Below are 17,814 nucleotides of genomic sequence, written 5' to 3'. Positions count from 1 at the left end.
ATTAAGGTATTTTCTGTACGTTGTTTCTTCATTAATTCATGGCATCTATGTATCTTTGTGAAATGATAATTATTATTATTACGTGTGCAAAAAAATGTAACGCATTCACGTCTATGTTTACTTTCGTTTGTAGCATGGCTTGTAAGATTTTCTGCTTCTCTGTTGCGGTGGTACCTGGATATGAAGGAACAACACAAAAAAAAAAAAAAAACAGAACCGCGTGAAAATCCGTTTAAATCATAACGTCAGTGGAGTTCATGTGGATAGCATATCGTCTTACCACAGCAATTGCAGATGATGTTGAGCCGGTATTTTCTGTCCTATCTGTTTGACTTAATTTTACAGCGTCAGTCTTATTAGACTGACTCAACTTTTCGTACTCGCGTTCTATTTCTGTAATCTGAATAAACAAGATAAAACCATTGGTTGTTTTTCGTGCGCAACACAAGAATTTAATCAAGGTATGGAATGTACTTACTGCTTGCATTCCGTCAATACTACTTAAGTCGGAAGATATTTCTAACTGTGCCATTTCAGTCCCAGTCGGACTATGAACGGGTGTCGATGAAATTATACTTCCCTGTAAATGACAGTAATGCAATATCCTATCTAGTTTAAACGTTATGCAGGTCGTTGCGAGATATTTTAAATTATTCAAATCATTCGGAGTGTTCAATGTCCAACGTCCAAAAATACGATGATCGGTTATACTCAAATATGGTACCTCGGGTCTAGCGAAACTCATTCCGAGGAGTGGACTTGAGACAATCGACAGCGACGTCCCCGTGTTCGTCATTTGCTTCGCCTCTTCAATTTTTTGCAATTTGGTACGAAGATCGTTGTTTCGTTCTTTAGCAGTAGAGTATTTGGCTTTAAGATCGACAAATTTGGATTGCAATTCCACTAACTTCAAATCTTCTATTTCTTTTTGTTTATTTAATTCTTGTTCTTTCAAACCATTCTGCTCAAGCTTCAGCTTTTCAACTGATATCTGATTTTGGAGAATATCGATTTTCGCTTTTTGTTCTTGGATCTCTTTTGCATGGTCAGCTACTTGGCATTGCTCCGCCAAGTTTATTTTTATCTGATTAAGAAACTCATGATTAAACTTAAAATCAAGTGTAATAGTGAATAAATGAAAAGAAAAGGTTCAATTCTTACCTTCAGTTTTTTTTTATACTCCAATTCGTTGTGCTTCTTTTTATTTTGCAAATTTATCAGCGTTTTTGAACAATCGGCAATTTTACAATCCTTTTCTTCAATAGTCTTCTCATACTGATTCAATTGTACAGAATATTTCGCTTCTTTATTGGCGAGTTCTGAATCGAGTTTGGTGACATAGTCGGATACATTCTTCAAATCATGCTCGGATGTAGCAAGTTGTCTGTTCATTTCGGATATGTTTCTAAGCTTTTGATTTTGCGTTATTTCCCATGTTTCAAATTCTGATTTAGCCCGACAGTTTTGATCTTTCAGCGCTGTTAACTGTACGTTTAGGCTCTCATAATTCAAAGACAATTCTTCTTGCTCCGTCAAGGCATTACTTAAATCGGCGTTCAGTTTTGATGACTAAAATGAAGTTAGATTTTAATGCAAGGAAAATAGTGCGAGGAAATCTTGGCGGTAATTATTACACTATAAGTAATACGTACCTCGCCGTCTTTATTTTGTAACTTTACAGTCAATCTGTTCATTTCGTCAACAGCTTTGACATCAGTTTCAGATAAATTTTTATTATCCTCGGTAATTTTAATGAGTTCTTCGGACGTTTTTGCGACCTTCGATCTTAAATCCTCCAATTGATTTCTAAATTTGAATACATGCACATGTATGAGTTATGATTACCAAGGGTACAATAAATGTCGGCATTGTCGTCGACTTACACGATAAATTACCTGCACTCAGCTAATTCTGAATCTTTTTCTGAAATTGACACAAAGTGTGAGCTATTTGATTCAAGAAGTTCAGTGTTCAATTTCGCTTCTTCTTCCTCCAGCTCACAGCAAGTGGTAGTCAAGTATTTGATCTGTTCCTTATACTGGGCGGACGTAGCTTGCTGCGCTTCACATTTTGAGCGATACTCGTCAACCTTTTTTAAAATTCCTTCATTTTCCTGAAGACAAGAAGATCGATTTGATCTAATTATAAACTTTTCGTAAAAATTTCGTTAGATGCGGATAAAAACGTACAGAAAATGCGTGAAAACCCGCAAAAAGAAAAACAGAAAACTAATTCTATGGCTATTTTTTCAACGATTTTTGGTACAGTTTCACTACGTTTCTACTACTATCTTCATCTAACGGAATTTTACACCAGACGTAAGTTTCTTTAAAAACCAACTCTGGATTTGAAAATAATATTTGCGAGACACGTACAACTTCCAATTTCGACTGCTCCTCTATTTCCAATTTCAATTTTGTTTCAATATTCGTTTTGATTTCAGATATTTTACTCATCTCTTCGGCGTGTTTTACCCGATTTTCATTATATGTTTTTTCAGCCATCTCCTGTTTAAGATCAACTTCAGAATTAAGGCGAGTCAAATCGGATAATTGATCCTCAAGCTGTTGATATCTAGTTTCATCGATCAACGATTGCCTGTTTAACATTGCCAATTGCTCTACCAATTCCTTTGTTTCAGTTTCACCTTCAAATGACAATGATGAAAAATAACGTTGGTCGGTTGTCAGAGTCAAAGTTTATGAAGGTGAAAGTAAAGTGAGAAGATTACGGTATTTATCAAACGATTCGGTCAGAATATTCTTAGTCTCCTGCTGCTTTAGTTTAGCGTTATTATACAATTTTGCCAGGTCATCTTCGACCTCCTCGCATTCTGTGAGCGTGTTCTCTGCGCTCTCGAAGTGCTCCTCTGCGACAGCCATCAAGTCGAAAACGACATTTTGCCTGTCAAAAGGAATGGAATCAGTACGAAATAATTAATATTGTATGTCAATATCATACACAACTTGTAATAAGTTATAGTCGCTATTTGATAGGACTTTGATTACGGCACCAACATGTATAAGTATATTAGGGTGGTTCTTATTTTGGTCATGTCGGAATTTCTTCACACTCATCGCCCCAAAAGTGATCAACATATATATATCAACATATATATATATATTGTAACGTGGCGTTTCAGAGTCGCCCGTCACAAGGGCACACAACCGCTATTATTTTTAGTTTACGCGTCCTCAGCAGGGTACTCCAACCGAACTCGATACAAAATAGGCGATAACTACTTTTTAACTAATTCTTTTTCGTAAATTCTTTATTTCGCGCTTCGGCGCAAGCTAACAAGGTACTTGGTCGACAACGATCCCGATCAACAAGGGACCACTAGCTACCGTTTGCAGCTCTCGACGACTTCGCCTACTGACGGTCTCATCAGACTACACTGGCTACCTTGGTGCACCTTTATATACACCTGGAGTAGCATCCACCCGAACGTTCCGTATCGCCTCGACTGCCGGTGAACAGGGAGATAAAAATCCTCCCGGCGGCCGAGGGCACCGTTTCTCGAAGAGGAACCAGCCGCCAGCTCTATCGGATGCCGTAAGGCTGGCGTGAAGGGCAGACCGTAGCCTGCCATCCTCCGACTTACCGGCCTGGTGCCGGACCGACCCCAAACCACTACGTCCAGGTTGATAAAGCCATCATTCTGAGGATCGACGCTGCCTTCCTATCGGCAGGGACTAATTGTGTGGGTCGTGGTCCACGGTTTGGCCAACCGTCTGACTGCACGACCTCAGGTACAGGCAGCTAGCTACTGCCTGTACAAAAGCCGGTGGAGGTGAACAATGAGGCGTCACTCTCCACCCGGTAACTTTGGCCGAGAGGCACCCTGTGTATGCCTCTGCCAAAGAAGTCCCCGATGATAGGCAGCCTGGACCGTAAACCGAAACGACTACAAAATCGTACGAGTTGGTGTCAACGACGAAATCGCGAGCAGCACATTACACCACATCTAGCGGTAATTTCGGAAGACGTATGACCCGTATGACCACGCAGTAACTAATATTCGCCACAGGGGGATGGCCTATTTGCGGTGGGGGTCAACCCACCAATCAAAGAAGAAGAATCACCTCGCGACAACCGCGAGATCGGCGAGCTGAACTACGACCTACGACCTGCTATTCTACGCTTGAGCTGCTGAGGGACAGCTTCGTTTTTCCGCATTCTCCCGATTATTCTCCCGATTTAAGCTACCGATACCTTTCCTTCTACCACTATCGTTCTATCGTTTATTCTACCGAAAACCTTTATCCTTCTAAACTCTTTTCATTCTTTTTCCCTTCCTTCTCAGTTTTGCTAATATAACGTATAATTTAAATTAGAGTCAGTTTGTGTGCCTGAGGTCAACGGTCAAGGTAAGGCTTCTGCCTTTGAATTGTACCGTTACGAAGTGGCTCATAATTTCTATTCTTTCTTATGGTATTTATCGACTTTGTGTGAATCATGGTCCACGGCTTAAAGTTGCAGTAAGCCGCCGTGTGACTGCATGATTTCAGTCATTTATTATTTTCGTATCTGAGCGACCTCGTAACTGCCGAATAATTACTTCTCTTGTATTTATGATTTTTCTGATTATTTGTGAATCTCTATTATCCTGCTTCTGTATTTTCTATCGTATTTTGAGCCCTATTGGCTTCATATTTTATTCCATACTCTTTTTGTAATAGTAGTGTGCTTTATATTTTATTTCTGTCATTGCTTATTATATTTTTATTTATTTTTGTGCCTATTGTATCGTATATCGAGTTCCTTGGAGTACAAGCGAGCGTAGAATCACCCCTAGATGTTACCGCACCTTTTTCTTTATTACTATTGACAATTTTATACTACTTTTTCCTGTTATTTATTTCTCCGTATTTTGTTAAATTAAGTTCTGTGAATTATTCTTTTGTATTGCGGTGTATTTTAGTGTATTTCTCTATTTTGTAAACTCTCCGAAATTCTCACTCTCTCATAACTTTGTATTTTGGTATTCTCTCAAAAGTTATGTTTAGGAATTCATTATTTAATTCCTCGCGTACGTAATAATTATAAATTATCGAATCTACCGTTTATGACTAATTCTACCGAAGGCTACCTAGTCGATCGTTTGCCGACTTGGTAAATTGTTACTGAATGTCAATCTCTCATACTGGGTATAATTTATGGTAAATTTGTCGTATCATCTACCGAACTATCGTCACGTTGTTTTCTACCGATCGCAGTAAAGTTCTCTCGTTCTAATTGACAGAATAATAATTTTCGTAGCGTCATTTGCAACTTGGGTAAGATCACGTCGCCCAGTGACGTGTAGTTTTAAGTCAACTCTTGCATTATATCGCATCTCTCGACCTACGTCCATTTTTCTCTGTTAACTACCGTCTCTCGTGTTAAAGCTACCGTTTACTGCTATTCTACCGAAATTTTTGTGAACAACGATTATTTATTTTATTAACTACCGCTGTCGATACCATCTTATTTGCCTGTCTCAATCATGTAACCTTCTCGACAATATATGATCGATTGACCTGTTCATTTTCCTTTTGCCTGGAGTTTATTCTTTATTTTGTTATTTTCTTTAATTCTGGAATTACTGTTAACTGCCTTGAATTCCGCCACTCTACCGGGATGTACGCGATCGTACCTGTGCCTAGCCAGCCATACAACGGGTTCTCTATTTATCTCTTTTGTACGGTTTTGTGTTAATTTTATTGATTTGCATTATTGTTTGAAAATCGACGCTAACGCGTCTGGCGCCCAACGTAATTATTTTGTTATAGTTTGATATTGCGGATAAGTGGAGAATCGCGCCAAAGTGTCAACGGTAAGTCTTCATCCGAGGGTAACAGAATTTAGCGTTACAATATATATATATATAATAAAAAAAATTCCCATAAAATAGGCGCAAGAATTTTTTTAGAATATACAATTTTAAAGAAATAAATAACTTTCTTAAAAAAATTTTAAATGAATGCATTTTTCCATATAAAAATTCGACTGCATGGCGGGCGTGTTAGAGTTGTCGGGCAAATTCAGGGTTGCGGTCAATTTTTTTCCTATATATATGGATTACTTTTGGGCGGTGAATGCGAAGAAATTCCGACATAACTAAAATAAGAATCACCCTAACAAGTATGAGGTGTGTGATGCAGTTGTGAGGTACTAGCAACAGCAGCAATAATCTTGTCAGTTGAAGGTAAATATCACCTTTTCGTAATTTCATCCCCCCTTTTAACTTGGTCTTGAATAATATTCTTCATTACGATCTTGCGTTCGACGGCCTTGGAAAGCCTTTGTTCCAAACCCTTGATTGTCAACTTAGCCTGCGCGAGTTGTTCTTCCATTTCCGTCAACTGCTGATGCTACAGTACAAATTGTACGAATCGGAAACACATTAAAATGCGTGATTCAAATTTTCAATAATTATAATTCTATATACACGCGTTGATTGGACTTTTCACTTGTACTTACAAAAACTATAGTATATAAAGTGACTTTGTAACCCGGGAAAATCACATAGTAACTATTTTTAATTTTAAGAGCCAAATATTTCAGAATAAAAAAATTCTCGTTCACCTGATCATCGTCAACTAAAATTAATTCACCCTGCGTCGCATTATTATTCCATATCTCCAATAAACTTTGTAGATTATTGGCCAATGGATCATCCACGTCTTGAGAGCTACTCATTACGACCTCCTGAGACATAGGCTGCCCTTCAATCTGAGTCAGATTCATGGTCGGCGTCTGGTTTTCAATTCTACTCCAACTGCTAGAGTGGCCGGCAATTTTTCGCGTTGACGAAGGATTGTCGCTTTGGTCAATAGCAATTATCGCTTTTCTTTTCTATATTTTTTGGAAAAATCGTTCAGAAACTACGACAGCCGGTAATTAAATAATAAAGTTATAAAACGAAATAGTCTCTAGATTTGAGAAAAAAATGCAAAGAGAATACGTTACGTACGCTTCCTGCAACAGAGACAGACTTCGGATCATACTCGCTATACGATCGTTTCTCCATAGTAAATTATACAGCAGGCTCGCTTTAAATGAGTTTGATTAAACTTGAAGTTTCGTCTAATCTCTTTTTTCTCTCCACTCTCTTGATTTCAAATTATTATGCAACTCGACCGCAAAGCGTGAAAGTCGTTATGTTCGAATTGCAGCTTCAAACTGATTCTGAGTACCCAGAATCCTCAGATTTGAGTTTCTGCACTCTGAATATGGCTCTTTGACATGAAAAAATAAGACAATCGCGGTATCAAGCGCGCGATCGAGAGTTATCGATTGCGACTAGTGTTTTAAAATTCAAATTATCAATACGATCATGTCTAATCGGTTGGTAGATATTTACTTTCTTGCTAACTTCAGGGGTTAAGTTTTTTGCACTTTCTCTGCATTTTACCATACATATCATAGTCCATTAACTCAGAACAGACAAATCAGATTCCTCGACTATACATTAATTTCGATTCTCAATACTTGTATGAAATCAACAATTGATTAATTACATACACTTTACTTGATCATTATTGTTAATTTTCGTCTTATGTCATCAAACTGCAGATAAGCAGTACATGATAAAAATATTCATGATTAATTATTTCATTGCAAGCAATTGGTTTAGAAATACATAGCCGGAGGCTCTTCGTAACAACCCATTGTCGGAAAAATAATCTGTACTTTCTACGACCTGTAAAAGTACTCAATATTCATTACTTGTATTGACCGAAGATCCGTTTTACGTATATCAAATAATACGTTGAAAAACGAGTTCTACATACATCGTATGTATAGTGACGCCGAGCCAAAAATTACCAAATAAATAAATACATAAGTAAATAAACGTCCTTTACATCATATAATGCTTGATCTGAAACCAAATCCGTGGGAATAATTGTAAATCGATGAGGATACGATACGATCATATCGGGATACGTGAAACGTGGTGAATAAAACTCGGCGTTCCTAAAAATCAATTAGGCACATTAACCAGTCCCTGTCTAGGCGCGGTTTTCACAAAACACCTGGTTTGAAACTCGTGGTAAATCGATGATATATACGTTCACAGCGCATGTTAGCAACCGTCGAGGATGCTGGGCTGCGTCTTCGGTCCTCCCACTTTCGGCACTCCGCGTCCTCGAATCCGGGGGCAGACATAATTTAAGTCGCTTTCATTGACCAAGGAAAGGGTACGGTATATATATATATGTATATATAGATCGCGCAGATCGCGGAAGCGAGAGCCGCGAACGTTGGGCAAGAATTTTGGAAGAAAAGGAGAGGGAAGGAAGAAAAACGGAAGGGACAAAACTGAAAGAAATCTACTCGTCCCGTATATTGCCGAGATGAAGGACCACGAAGCTGCGCCTCCGTGTCAGAGAAAACCGACGAAACTTCGAAATCTCATATACAAAACAGAAGCGTTCGATTCTCTTCACAGCAACAATGCCGAGGTTCGGATATAATCTTAGAATTATATCAAATGATTTTCGTTTTAATATAAATTATATATATCGATCGCAACAAATTAACCCTCGATAATTCCTTCTTATTCTCAATGTGAGAATCTTAACAAGAAATAATCACACTGATCGTCGGTTATACTTTAGCAATTATATTGGCTTACAACGTTCAATTTTGAAATTGAATTTACATCCAAAAGACGAGAATTAGACTTTTTCTTTTTTTTTTTTTTAATTCTCATATTTTACGAACATTTACACAACTTCATATCGTAGATTTGAATCCCCAGACACGGTACAATTTTTTTATTCTTCGTTCATAAGTCATTCTCATATCAGCGGGAAAAATCGATAGAATTTTACCATTTCAAATAAATTCAGTAAAATGGAAAAAATTTCCTTCACGTTATGATTTTCATTTTGATCCTTCAATTAACATATATAAAGTTTAAAGTACACACCTTTGTATTACTTGTTCATTTCGTCGTAATAATTATTTTGTTTTTTTAAAAATTTTTTCATCATCCTTTGTCGATGAGATTAAATTAAGCAAAGAAAACATTGAATGGTACACGAATTAGAAAACTGTTTAGTCCTTACAATTTATGCATGCACATGCATACCCATTCATTGCTTGGTAGTGATTGTTAACAGGAACGTGATCGAACATTGATGTATAAAATTATCTGTACGTGTAATTGTAGAAGCAGAAGCTGTTAAGATTATATGAACATTTTAACTGCTTTAGAATATCACATACTCACCCATCATGATTGAAATTCATTGTTCACAGTATCCTTGCGTTTTATCTGAACCATATTATACAATATCAGTACTTACATACAGTAAAAAGGATATAAAAAATATTTGCCAATGTTAGTGTAACATTGCTTTTTCAAATGAATTATACGTATACGTACTTAGTGTGTACCGTACATTTGAAAGTAAACAATATTATGATCGTTGCCAGAAAAACTAATGTCTTCAATGGTTATAGCGTTTACAGGAAACGGATGTAATAACGCTTGAAACTTAAAATTTGTCACTCCGCTATATTACGCATCAACATTAAACTCGATAACATCGCTAAATTTATTTTCCAGAAAACGCATTGCTCCAGTGAAGTCTGTTTGGGCAGCATAATGTCTTTGCCTAATCACAGCACAGAGCCACGTTCAAAAGATGAAATTCTAGTACATGCTAAAGATTTTCTCGATCAATACTTTGCGTCGATTAGACGGTAATGTATCTGAAAACAGATTACATATGTTTTTTAAAACCTAATTACGATATCAATATTGAATATCTGTGTAAACACCTTAAGTCTCAATGCGCTCAATTCGATATGTAGATTGAACAGCGATGCGCACCGATCACGCTGGGAAAGCATACGGCGAGAAGTGTTGGGCGCGAGTACGTACCAACTCACAGAAACAGAGTTGGTGTATGGAGCAAAATTGGCCTGGAGAAATGCGGCTCGTTGCATTGGACGGATTCAGTGGTCAAAACTGCAGGTTCGGTGATTTTTGCTGAAAAAATTTAGAAAAGCTATGAATGCTTTGCATATGTATAATATCTTGAAATAATAAAATTCACCAGGTTTTTGACTGTCGATATGTGACAACCACTAGTGGCATGTTTGAGGCACTCTGCAACCACATCAAGTACAGTACAAACAAGGGAAATATCAGGTGAATAATCATTTGATGCATTTGACTTATAAAATACTAACACAAATTTAATTCTCACTGTATTGTAGATCAGCAATCACCATCTTTCCACAACGAACCGACGGCAAGCATGATTATAAAGTCTGGAATCAACAGCTCATTAGCTACGCTGGTTACAAAAACGCTGATGGTACAATCACGGGAGATCCAGTAAACGTAGAATTTACAGAGGTTTGTCAGGAATGAATGATATTTCCAAAAAGATTCAAGCAATTTTCCATTTCATCTCTATCGTCATTGAAGTATAATTGTAAATCGCTTCCTTAGCTCTGCATGAAGCTTGGATGGCGGGGTTCTGGAACAAGATTTGATATATTGCCACTAGTGTTATCAGCGAATGGACACGATCCTGACTACTTTGACATTCCGACTGAACTTGTACTCGAAGTTTCTCTCAGCCATCCGACGTAACTATTATACCTTTTATCGAACAAGTTTGTCACAGACACTTGCAGTAAGATGATTCCAAATTTGGATATTTTTCACTGTACAATCTTCAAATGACTTTCAGATACGAGTGGTTCGAAAAATTAAATCTCAAGTGGTTTGCAGTACCAGCTGTTTCTGGTATGATATTCGATTGTGGTGGACTGGAATTCACTGCCGCGCCATTCAACGGATGGTACATGAGCACAGAAATAGGCTCTCGAGATCTTTGCGACATTCAGCGTTACAATATGTTGGAGGTAAATTAGACTAGATGTTGAGTTTTTTTCATCGCAATTATGCATATATTTTGCACGTGTTTCAGACTATCGCAACTCATATGGGCCTGGATACCAGAACAGCGAGTTCACTGTGGAGAGACAAAGCTATGATAGAGGCAAATGTCGCGGTGCTTCACAGTTTTCAGGTGCGTCATTCAATTCCAAATCTTCAATGTTGAAGTAGCCTGAGTTATAACAGTTGCTTTCATGAATTTTAGATGAAAAATGTAACAATTGTCGATCATCATACGGCCTCAGAATCGTTCATGAAACATTATGAAAATGAAATGCGTCTACGCAACGGTTGTCCAGCAGATTGGCTGTGGATTGTTCCGCCTATTTCTGGCTCTGCTACTCCAGTATTTCACCAAGAAATGGCATTATACTATCTTAAACCATCGTACGATTATCAGGTGATGATACAGAAAGTCTCATTCTATTGTTACTGCTAATTTTCGCGAGTATGGATAAAAATTACAATTCGCAAAATTTTAGGACCCTGCCTGGAAAACTCATCAGTGGAAGAAAGGACGAGACAAGAAATCGTTTTCAAAAAAACCGAGGAGAAAGTTTCATTTTAAGCAAATAGCTAGGTACGATAGTTAATGTTCAATATTTATTTGACCTTTTGAAAATTCCTTTCAAGCTGGCGCTCTGACATCGTGCAATCATTTTTTGTTACAGAGCTGTGAAATTCACGTCAAAATTATTTGGACGAGCTTTATCCCGTCGAATTAAAGCCACGGTACTTTTTGCTACTGAAACAAAAACATCAGAAATGTACGCGGTAAAACTCGGAGAGCTTCTTGGGCATGCGTTTCATTCTCAGGTGAATAAAAAATAAATAAAAGATGCTCTTGAAATCTCACCTGATAATTGACCGAAATATACCAGTTTCACTAAATTTTCTACAGGTTCACTGCATGGCAGATTACGACATCAGCAATATTGAACACGAAGCATTATTGTTGGTCATTACATCTACTTTTGGAAATGGTGATCCGCCTGAAAATGGAGAAGTGAGTAATTATTCATCCATGAAAATATATGTTACTTCCTATAATCAAATTTTTTACATCTTTCAGGCATTCGCTCAAAACTTGTACGCGATGAAGATGAATGAAACCTACTCAAACAATGAAAATAAGATCAGGTACTTTGCTTCCATTCTTTCACTGCTATCAAAGATTCATCTGATGCAACTGGTAAAAAATTGCTCTGAATTTAATCTTACTATAAAATTATTATTATATTCTCAGCCTGGCAACTTCCAAGTCGTTTATAAAGGCAAACAGCCAGACAGAATTAGGAAGTTCTAAGAAATTAGACCGGTTGGATTCCCTTCGTGGCTCCTTCACCGAATCTCAAGCCGAGGATACTTTTGGGCCATTAAGCAATGTCAGGTTCGTTGATACCAACTTGATGCATAAAATGAGACGCGAATTGATGTGTAATTTTACAATTACTTTCCATTATAGGTTTGCAGTTTTTGCATTGGGATCATCAGCATATCCAAACTTTTGCGCCTTCGGACGTTACGTGGATAATCTGCTTGGTGAACTAGGGGGCGAACGTCTGCTGCGCTTGGCACAGGGAGACGAGATGTGTGGACAGGAACAGGCTTTCAGGAAATGGGCGGCAGATACATTTACGGTTTGTAAAAAATTGACAGTTGCATTCGGCTCCTAAATTCAAAATATAACGACATTATTAGCCGAATAAAAAGTAATTTCACTTTAACCTATTCTGATATCGTATTTCACTTTTCAGGTCGCATGTGAAACATTTTGCTTGGATGATGATGAGACTTTGTTAGAAGTTGCCCTGTCATTGGGCTCCGACGTTTTATCACCAGCCGCAGTGCGCTTTGTTGAGGCTGACCCACAGCCAATTGCTACAGGTAAATTTCTCTATATTTTACCCTCAACCCTCCCTGACAATAATATGTTTTACATTTCAGCATTGAAGAAGTGCCATTCGAGAAACGTCATGTCGTGCAACATGTTACGAAAAACTAATTTGAACGGCAGTAACTCTAGGTAAGCAAATTTGGGATACAGTTAGAAATTGGGTCAACTTTAGTACAAGTGTAATAATGTTCGTTCTCCCATCTTTAGTGGTGTTACATTATTGCTTGAACTTGACGAAATTGCTGGAATGGAATTGAAATACAAGCCAGGCGATCACTTGGGTGTTTTTGCATGCAACAGAGCTCAACTTGTTGATAGTATTATAGAGCGTCTTCAGACCAATGTAGATCCGGACATATCGATTGAATTGCAAATGCAGAAGCAGTCTCACACTCCAAATGGTTCGTTGTATTTGCGTCGAGATACATTACAAAACAAATTTCACGATTGACCTTATTTTTGAACATGCAGGCATTGTGAAAACTTGGATGCCACATGAACGCTATCTGCCAAACTCGTTACGAATGTTGCTAACAAGATTTTTGGACATAACTACCCCACCAACTCCAAATCTTTTGCGATATTTTGCATCAATAGCAACAAACCCAGAAGAACAAGCGCAGCTCACTGAACTAGCGACTGTACGTAAGAAAAATCTCAACAATAATAACAATCATATGTTTTAGAAAATTTCGTATTTTCTACTACTAATCTTACCAGAGATTTGACAAAATATCTGCTTTTTTTTTTCTACATCAGAATTCAACGGCATACGAGGATTGGCGTCACTGGAAATTCCCAAATCTTTTAGAAGTTCTCCAAGAGTTTCCATCTGTTAGACCACTCGCATCACTTTTGATTCTTCAGCTTACACCTTTGCAGCCAAGATTTTACAGTATTTCATCATCACCTAATGTCCATCAGGGACAAATACATCTCACAGTTGCCGTTGTTCAGTACAAGACCCAAGATGGTACAGGGCCAATGCATTATGGAGTTTGTTCAAATTATCTCCACCAGTTGGCAGATGGCGAATCACTTTACGTTTTCGTTCGAAGGTCAATACAGAGAAAAATGCAGAAAAGAAACAGTCTTTTATATTTATATATTTAATACGGACAACTTTTCAGTGCGCCAAACTTCTACATGCCATTGGATAAAAGAGCACCGATGATACTCGTTGGCCCAGGAACCGGGATTGCACCATTCCGTGGATTCTGGCATCACAGACTTTCAGAAATGAGGCTCTCCAAAGGTAGAGAACTTTCAAATTAAATCCATCACCATTGCCTTCAGCTTGACTGCAAATTCTATTAAATTTTCGTTGCAGACATAAAAGTTGGGAAGACCTGGTTGTTCTTTGGCTGTCGGCAACGGGATTTAGATTTGTACAGAGAGGAAAAGAACGCAATGCTTAAAGCTGGTATATTGGACAAAGTATTTCTCGCATTATCGCGCGAGCCTGGAGTGAAGAAGGTAAATTTAAGATTGGACACAGCTGATTAAATACTTAAGTGGTAAATGACTAGAGTCAGAAACATATCATAAATTTTACAGACTTACGTCCAGGATTTGATTCAAGCAGAGGCTTCTCAGATATTTGGGATGCTAGTACATGAGCAAGGCCATTTTTATGTGTGTGGTGATTGCACAATGGCAGAGGACGTTTATCAAACTTTGAAACAGATTATTCAGACACATGGCAGGCTCAGTAATAAGGAAGTTGAGGCTTATATGCTATCCTTGAGGGTAATGCCATATTTTACAGATGATAATTTAACGGAAAAAACTTCTCTCGCAACCTATTATAGAAACAATCCTTTCGTCAATCTGCAATCAATCTCTCTAATTTTATAACAGCATGCCAATGTGATCAGTAAATATATTACCTAATATACAAATACTTCATAACACTTGAATGTCAATTTTTGTCAGGATGAAAATCGATACCACGAGGACATATTTGGTATAACTCTACGTACTGCTGAAGTGCACAATCGATCGCGAGAGACAGCGAGAATCAGAATGGCATCGGAACCGTGAAGAAAGTAATAAACTAATTAAATCTTGCACTTTAGTAGACTTAGAGATAGGCAAATTTTACTATAATAATATCAAATCTCTTTCTGCATATCTTACAAGAATGTTATATTTCAAATAATAAATTACAATCTTTGAATCTCAATACACGGTTAATTTATTTTTATACCGTTACTCATAGAACTAAATTTCACCTCATGATAAATAAGTAATGTTCATTGCATATTAATACTGGTCATTAACTTTGTAGAAATTTTACACGGATTCGTTAATAACAAGTATGCCGACGTAACAATCGTGAAATTGTAAGTTTTTTCTACGTATCCATCAAACATAGAGTATAAGTATGTCAGAAGAGCGTTACAATAAGTTTAAATTATAACTGGAGAAAAATTAACATTTCAAAAAGTACCGAATCACTTTAGTGATGCTTTTGATATTTTATGTACATACATATATAAATACATGCATACATACCATGGTATACGTATACATTGCTTGCACATTTATACGTCTATGCACGACAATACTGTGCACAAATAACTCTTATATCTGACTAATTCCTACAAGCAATACTCAATTGTGCAGAGCAGTAGTGTTGAGACCCGGTTCACCCTTTTCTATAACACCAGCTAACAACTTCTTTATCTCTGCAATTGCCTTACCAGGATTCAGCCCCTAGTTGAAAAGAATTTATTCATTTCATAAAAACCAATATTCAAATATTTAAACTTTTGAGAGTAATGATCTTTTTAATGTTTTTTTTTATTTTTTGCATGATTAGATATTCTTATTTCAATTTTATAGGCTTTCCATAATCCTCACTGATTTCATATTAACCCGATTCAATAATGTTCACTGCAAACAGACTTACCTTAGGGCATGTTCGACTGCAATTCATAATTGTATGGCAACGGTAGACTGAGAACGGGTCTCTTAGTTTCTCGAGACGTTCCTTGGATAAATCATCTCTTGAGTCGATGATCCACCGGTAAGCCTGTATCGTTGCGCAAAGGGTGAGACCAACGCCATTTCAATTAATCACGACATAATTACCTGCATCAAAACTGCCGGGCCTAAATATTTGTCTCCATTCCACCAATAAGACGGGCAAGAAGTACTGCAGCACGCGCATAAAATGCACTCGTATAGACCATCCTGTAATATAATATTACATTGGTTATTTTCTGAAGGATACACTTTGTAATAAATTAATAGATGACATGCGCTATAGATTGGCGGAATACTCACCAACTTTTTACGATCGTCAACACTTTGCAGGTATTGCTGGGTACCACTTTCTTTAGCATCTTTACGTTGGAGCCATGGCTGTATACTGCGGTACTGAGAGTAAAAGTGGTTCATGTCTGGCACCAAGTCTTTTACGACATACATATGAGGCAATGGATAGATCTTGGTTCTCTTGCTAAGGTTTGTGTCAATCTTGCTATATAAAAATGTTGGAGTCAAGAACAGGAACTCACGCAGGCACAGATAAAAATCTTCAAGCATTGTGAAAGTCATACCTAATACAGGCAAGAGTGTTCGTTCCACCGATGTTCATTGCACAAGAACCGCAGATTCCTTCCCGACATGAACGGCGGAAAGTCAAAGTTGGATCGACCTCATTTTTAATCTTAATCAAAGCATCTAATACCATGGGACCACAACTGAAAAAATTTTTATGTCATTAATAACCAAAGAAATGAAATATTGCAGATAAAAGTTACTTGTGTATTAAGGTTGTTAGGATCGATATAGGCAGTTCAAGGAAATTAGTTTCACAGGTAATTGCATCCAGAGGAATGACGACAAAAGGATATCACAAAATCTGCAAATGAATAAGATGATGATTATCGTGTAATGTTTTGCAGGTTGTGGTAAATTTCAAAAACGTTAATATATTGAATAAATCTGATTTGCAAGAAAACAGAACTGGAATCTTACGAATTCAAGTCAACTTTGTAATCTTGCATGTCCGGTTTCTCATCAGGCTTGTCGGGATTCCATCGGTAAATGCTGAAAGTCTTCAATCTGGCTTCAGCATTTTGGACCGTGGATGAATGCAATCCACGAACCTGTGAAATGGATTCAAATTGATAATGAGAAGAACGAGTGAGAGGTTATAAATAAAACGAACAGTAAATAAATTGCGACTCATCAACTGAGGTATTCAAATGTTGGCATGCTGCTGAAAGTTCCTATGTTTTCAGATTTATATTTGGAAATTTTGTTTGCGAGATAAAGCGTAACTTATGTTGTCATTGGTTAAAGCCCAACCTAAAATTCTAACTACGATGTAGCACCGCATTCCGGGCGAAGTTATACAGGAAAATATTGAGTCAACAACGGTTTAATTATCACAAGTGAAAACACTCGGCTTTAATTTTAAACCGATGATAAAAGTCTGCTGAATAAATACAGTACAAAATAACTTTGATTACGAGTCTGAAAACAACTATAGTAGGCAGTCAACGTAGTAGGTGGGTATCTGTTATGTCATGACAGGGTTGAAAAAAGGATGAAATTTTGCAAAACTTCAAAACGAATAGTAGGAGAAAAAATCACGTGAATTTCTAAGTCCCAATTAGCAAAACAGCACCAAGTATTACGTACCTGTCGAATGACATTTCGGCAATTTGTCGGGAAAATCTTTGCCATTTTTACGTCCGCCTACCGCGATTCACAAACTGCCACTAGAACGTTGCGTAATCAGTGCGAACTCATCACTAATCGAGAATGTCGAAATATCGAAATATCGTTGCGCGGCGCGTGATTTGAATCACATTAGAAACGCTGTGAATTTCTAAACGTAAGTTAATACGGATACGATAGCTGAGTATGTATTCGATCTTAAAATGAATGCTGCAAATAAATACAAATTAAATATATGCTGCTTTATATTTTGCTAAACTACGCCGTTATCTAAAGACATATATATATATAACCTAACCTCACGGACAACGTT

General features: G+C 37.3%; 4 protein-coding genes and 1 long non-coding RNA gene across 7 annotated transcripts; 1 reads left to right on the top strand and 4 right to left on the bottom strand.

The window, feature by feature from the left end:
- Positions 1 to 3: 3 nt before the first annotated feature.
- On the bottom strand, positions 4 to 6,467 carry LOC124298259 (WEB family protein At5g16730, chloroplastic-like). The gene is made up of 10 exons (XM_046750042.1): positions 6,202 to 6,467; positions 2,732 to 2,904; positions 2,376 to 2,647; positions 1,896 to 2,113; positions 1,653 to 1,806; positions 1,162 to 1,569; positions 725 to 1,084; positions 479 to 580; positions 281 to 400; positions 4 to 174 (listed from the first exon to the last, which is right to left on the bottom strand). Exons 1-10 carry the CDS (start codon positions 6,336 to 6,338, stop codon positions 118 to 120), a joined length of 2,001 nt encoding a protein of 666 aa, XP_046605998.1. The 5' UTR covers positions 6,339 to 6,467; the 3' UTR covers positions 4 to 117.
- LOC124299165 (uncharacterized) lies at positions 6,462 to 7,062 on the bottom strand. Its single transcript, XM_046752163.1, has 3 exons — positions 6,959 to 7,062; positions 6,571 to 6,840; positions 6,462 to 6,470 (listed from the first exon to the last, which is right to left on the bottom strand). Exons 1-3 carry the CDS (start codon positions 7,013 to 7,015, stop codon positions 6,462 to 6,464), a joined length of 336 nt encoding a protein of 111 aa, XP_046608119.1. The 5' UTR covers positions 7,016 to 7,062.
- Positions 7,063 to 8,154: 1,092 nt separating this feature from the next.
- On the top strand, positions 8,155 to 15,239 carry LOC124298253 (nitric oxide synthase, salivary gland). Its single transcript, XM_046750032.1, has 24 exons — positions 8,155 to 8,450; positions 9,563 to 9,699; positions 9,811 to 9,973; positions 10,059 to 10,150; positions 10,219 to 10,360; positions 10,457 to 10,596; positions 10,701 to 10,875; positions 10,941 to 11,042; positions 11,115 to 11,309; positions 11,392 to 11,489; positions 11,581 to 11,725; positions 11,811 to 11,915; positions 11,982 to 12,049; positions 12,156 to 12,299; positions 12,375 to 12,549; positions 12,667 to 12,796; positions 12,857 to 12,935; positions 13,014 to 13,207; positions 13,278 to 13,447; positions 13,566 to 13,864; positions 13,937 to 14,061; positions 14,137 to 14,282; positions 14,364 to 14,555; positions 14,742 to 15,239. Exons 1-24 carry the CDS (start codon positions 8,343 to 8,345, stop codon positions 14,847 to 14,849), a joined length of 3,432 nt encoding a protein of 1,143 aa, XP_046605988.1. The 5' UTR covers positions 8,155 to 8,342; the 3' UTR covers positions 14,850 to 15,239.
- On the bottom strand, positions 8,892 to 11,892 carry LOC124298285 (uncharacterized). 3 transcript variants are annotated; one of them, XR_006906770.1, is made up of 4 exons: positions 11,766 to 11,892; positions 10,209 to 10,484; positions 9,778 to 9,988; positions 8,892 to 9,268 (listed from the first exon to the last, which is right to left on the bottom strand). It is a non-coding gene; the product is annotated as an uncharacterized LOC124298285 (long non-coding RNA). The 3 variants fall into 3 exon arrangements; XR_006906768.1 differs by having other exon boundaries at positions 9,246 to 9,708; XR_006906769.1 differs by lacking the exon at positions 11,766 to 11,892 and adding an exon at positions 10,610 to 10,750 and having other exon boundaries at positions 9,246 to 9,708.
- LOC124298279 (succinate dehydrogenase [ubiquinone] iron-sulfur subunit, mitochondrial-like) lies at positions 14,938 to 17,598 on the bottom strand. The gene is made up of 7 exons (XM_046750083.1): positions 17,463 to 17,598; positions 16,794 to 16,924; positions 16,373 to 16,516; positions 16,098 to 16,293; positions 15,903 to 16,004; positions 15,721 to 15,843; positions 14,938 to 15,524 (listed from the first exon to the last, which is right to left on the bottom strand). Exons 1-7 carry the CDS (start codon positions 17,505 to 17,507, stop codon positions 15,423 to 15,425), a joined length of 843 nt encoding a protein of 280 aa, XP_046606039.1. The 5' UTR covers positions 17,508 to 17,598; the 3' UTR covers positions 14,938 to 15,422.
- Positions 17,599 to 17,814: the final 216 nt, after the last annotated feature.

This window comes from Neodiprion virginianus, chromosome 2, assembly GCF_021901495.1.
Source record: "Neodiprion virginianus isolate iyNeoVirg1 chromosome 2, iyNeoVirg1.1, whole genome shotgun sequence".
NCBI classification, from domain to species: domain Eukaryota; kingdom Metazoa; phylum Arthropoda; class Insecta; order Hymenoptera; family Diprionidae; genus Neodiprion; species Neodiprion virginianus.
The sequence above is the reverse complement of the archived record's forward strand: the minus strand, read 5'-3'. Positions and strand labels throughout refer to the sequence as shown.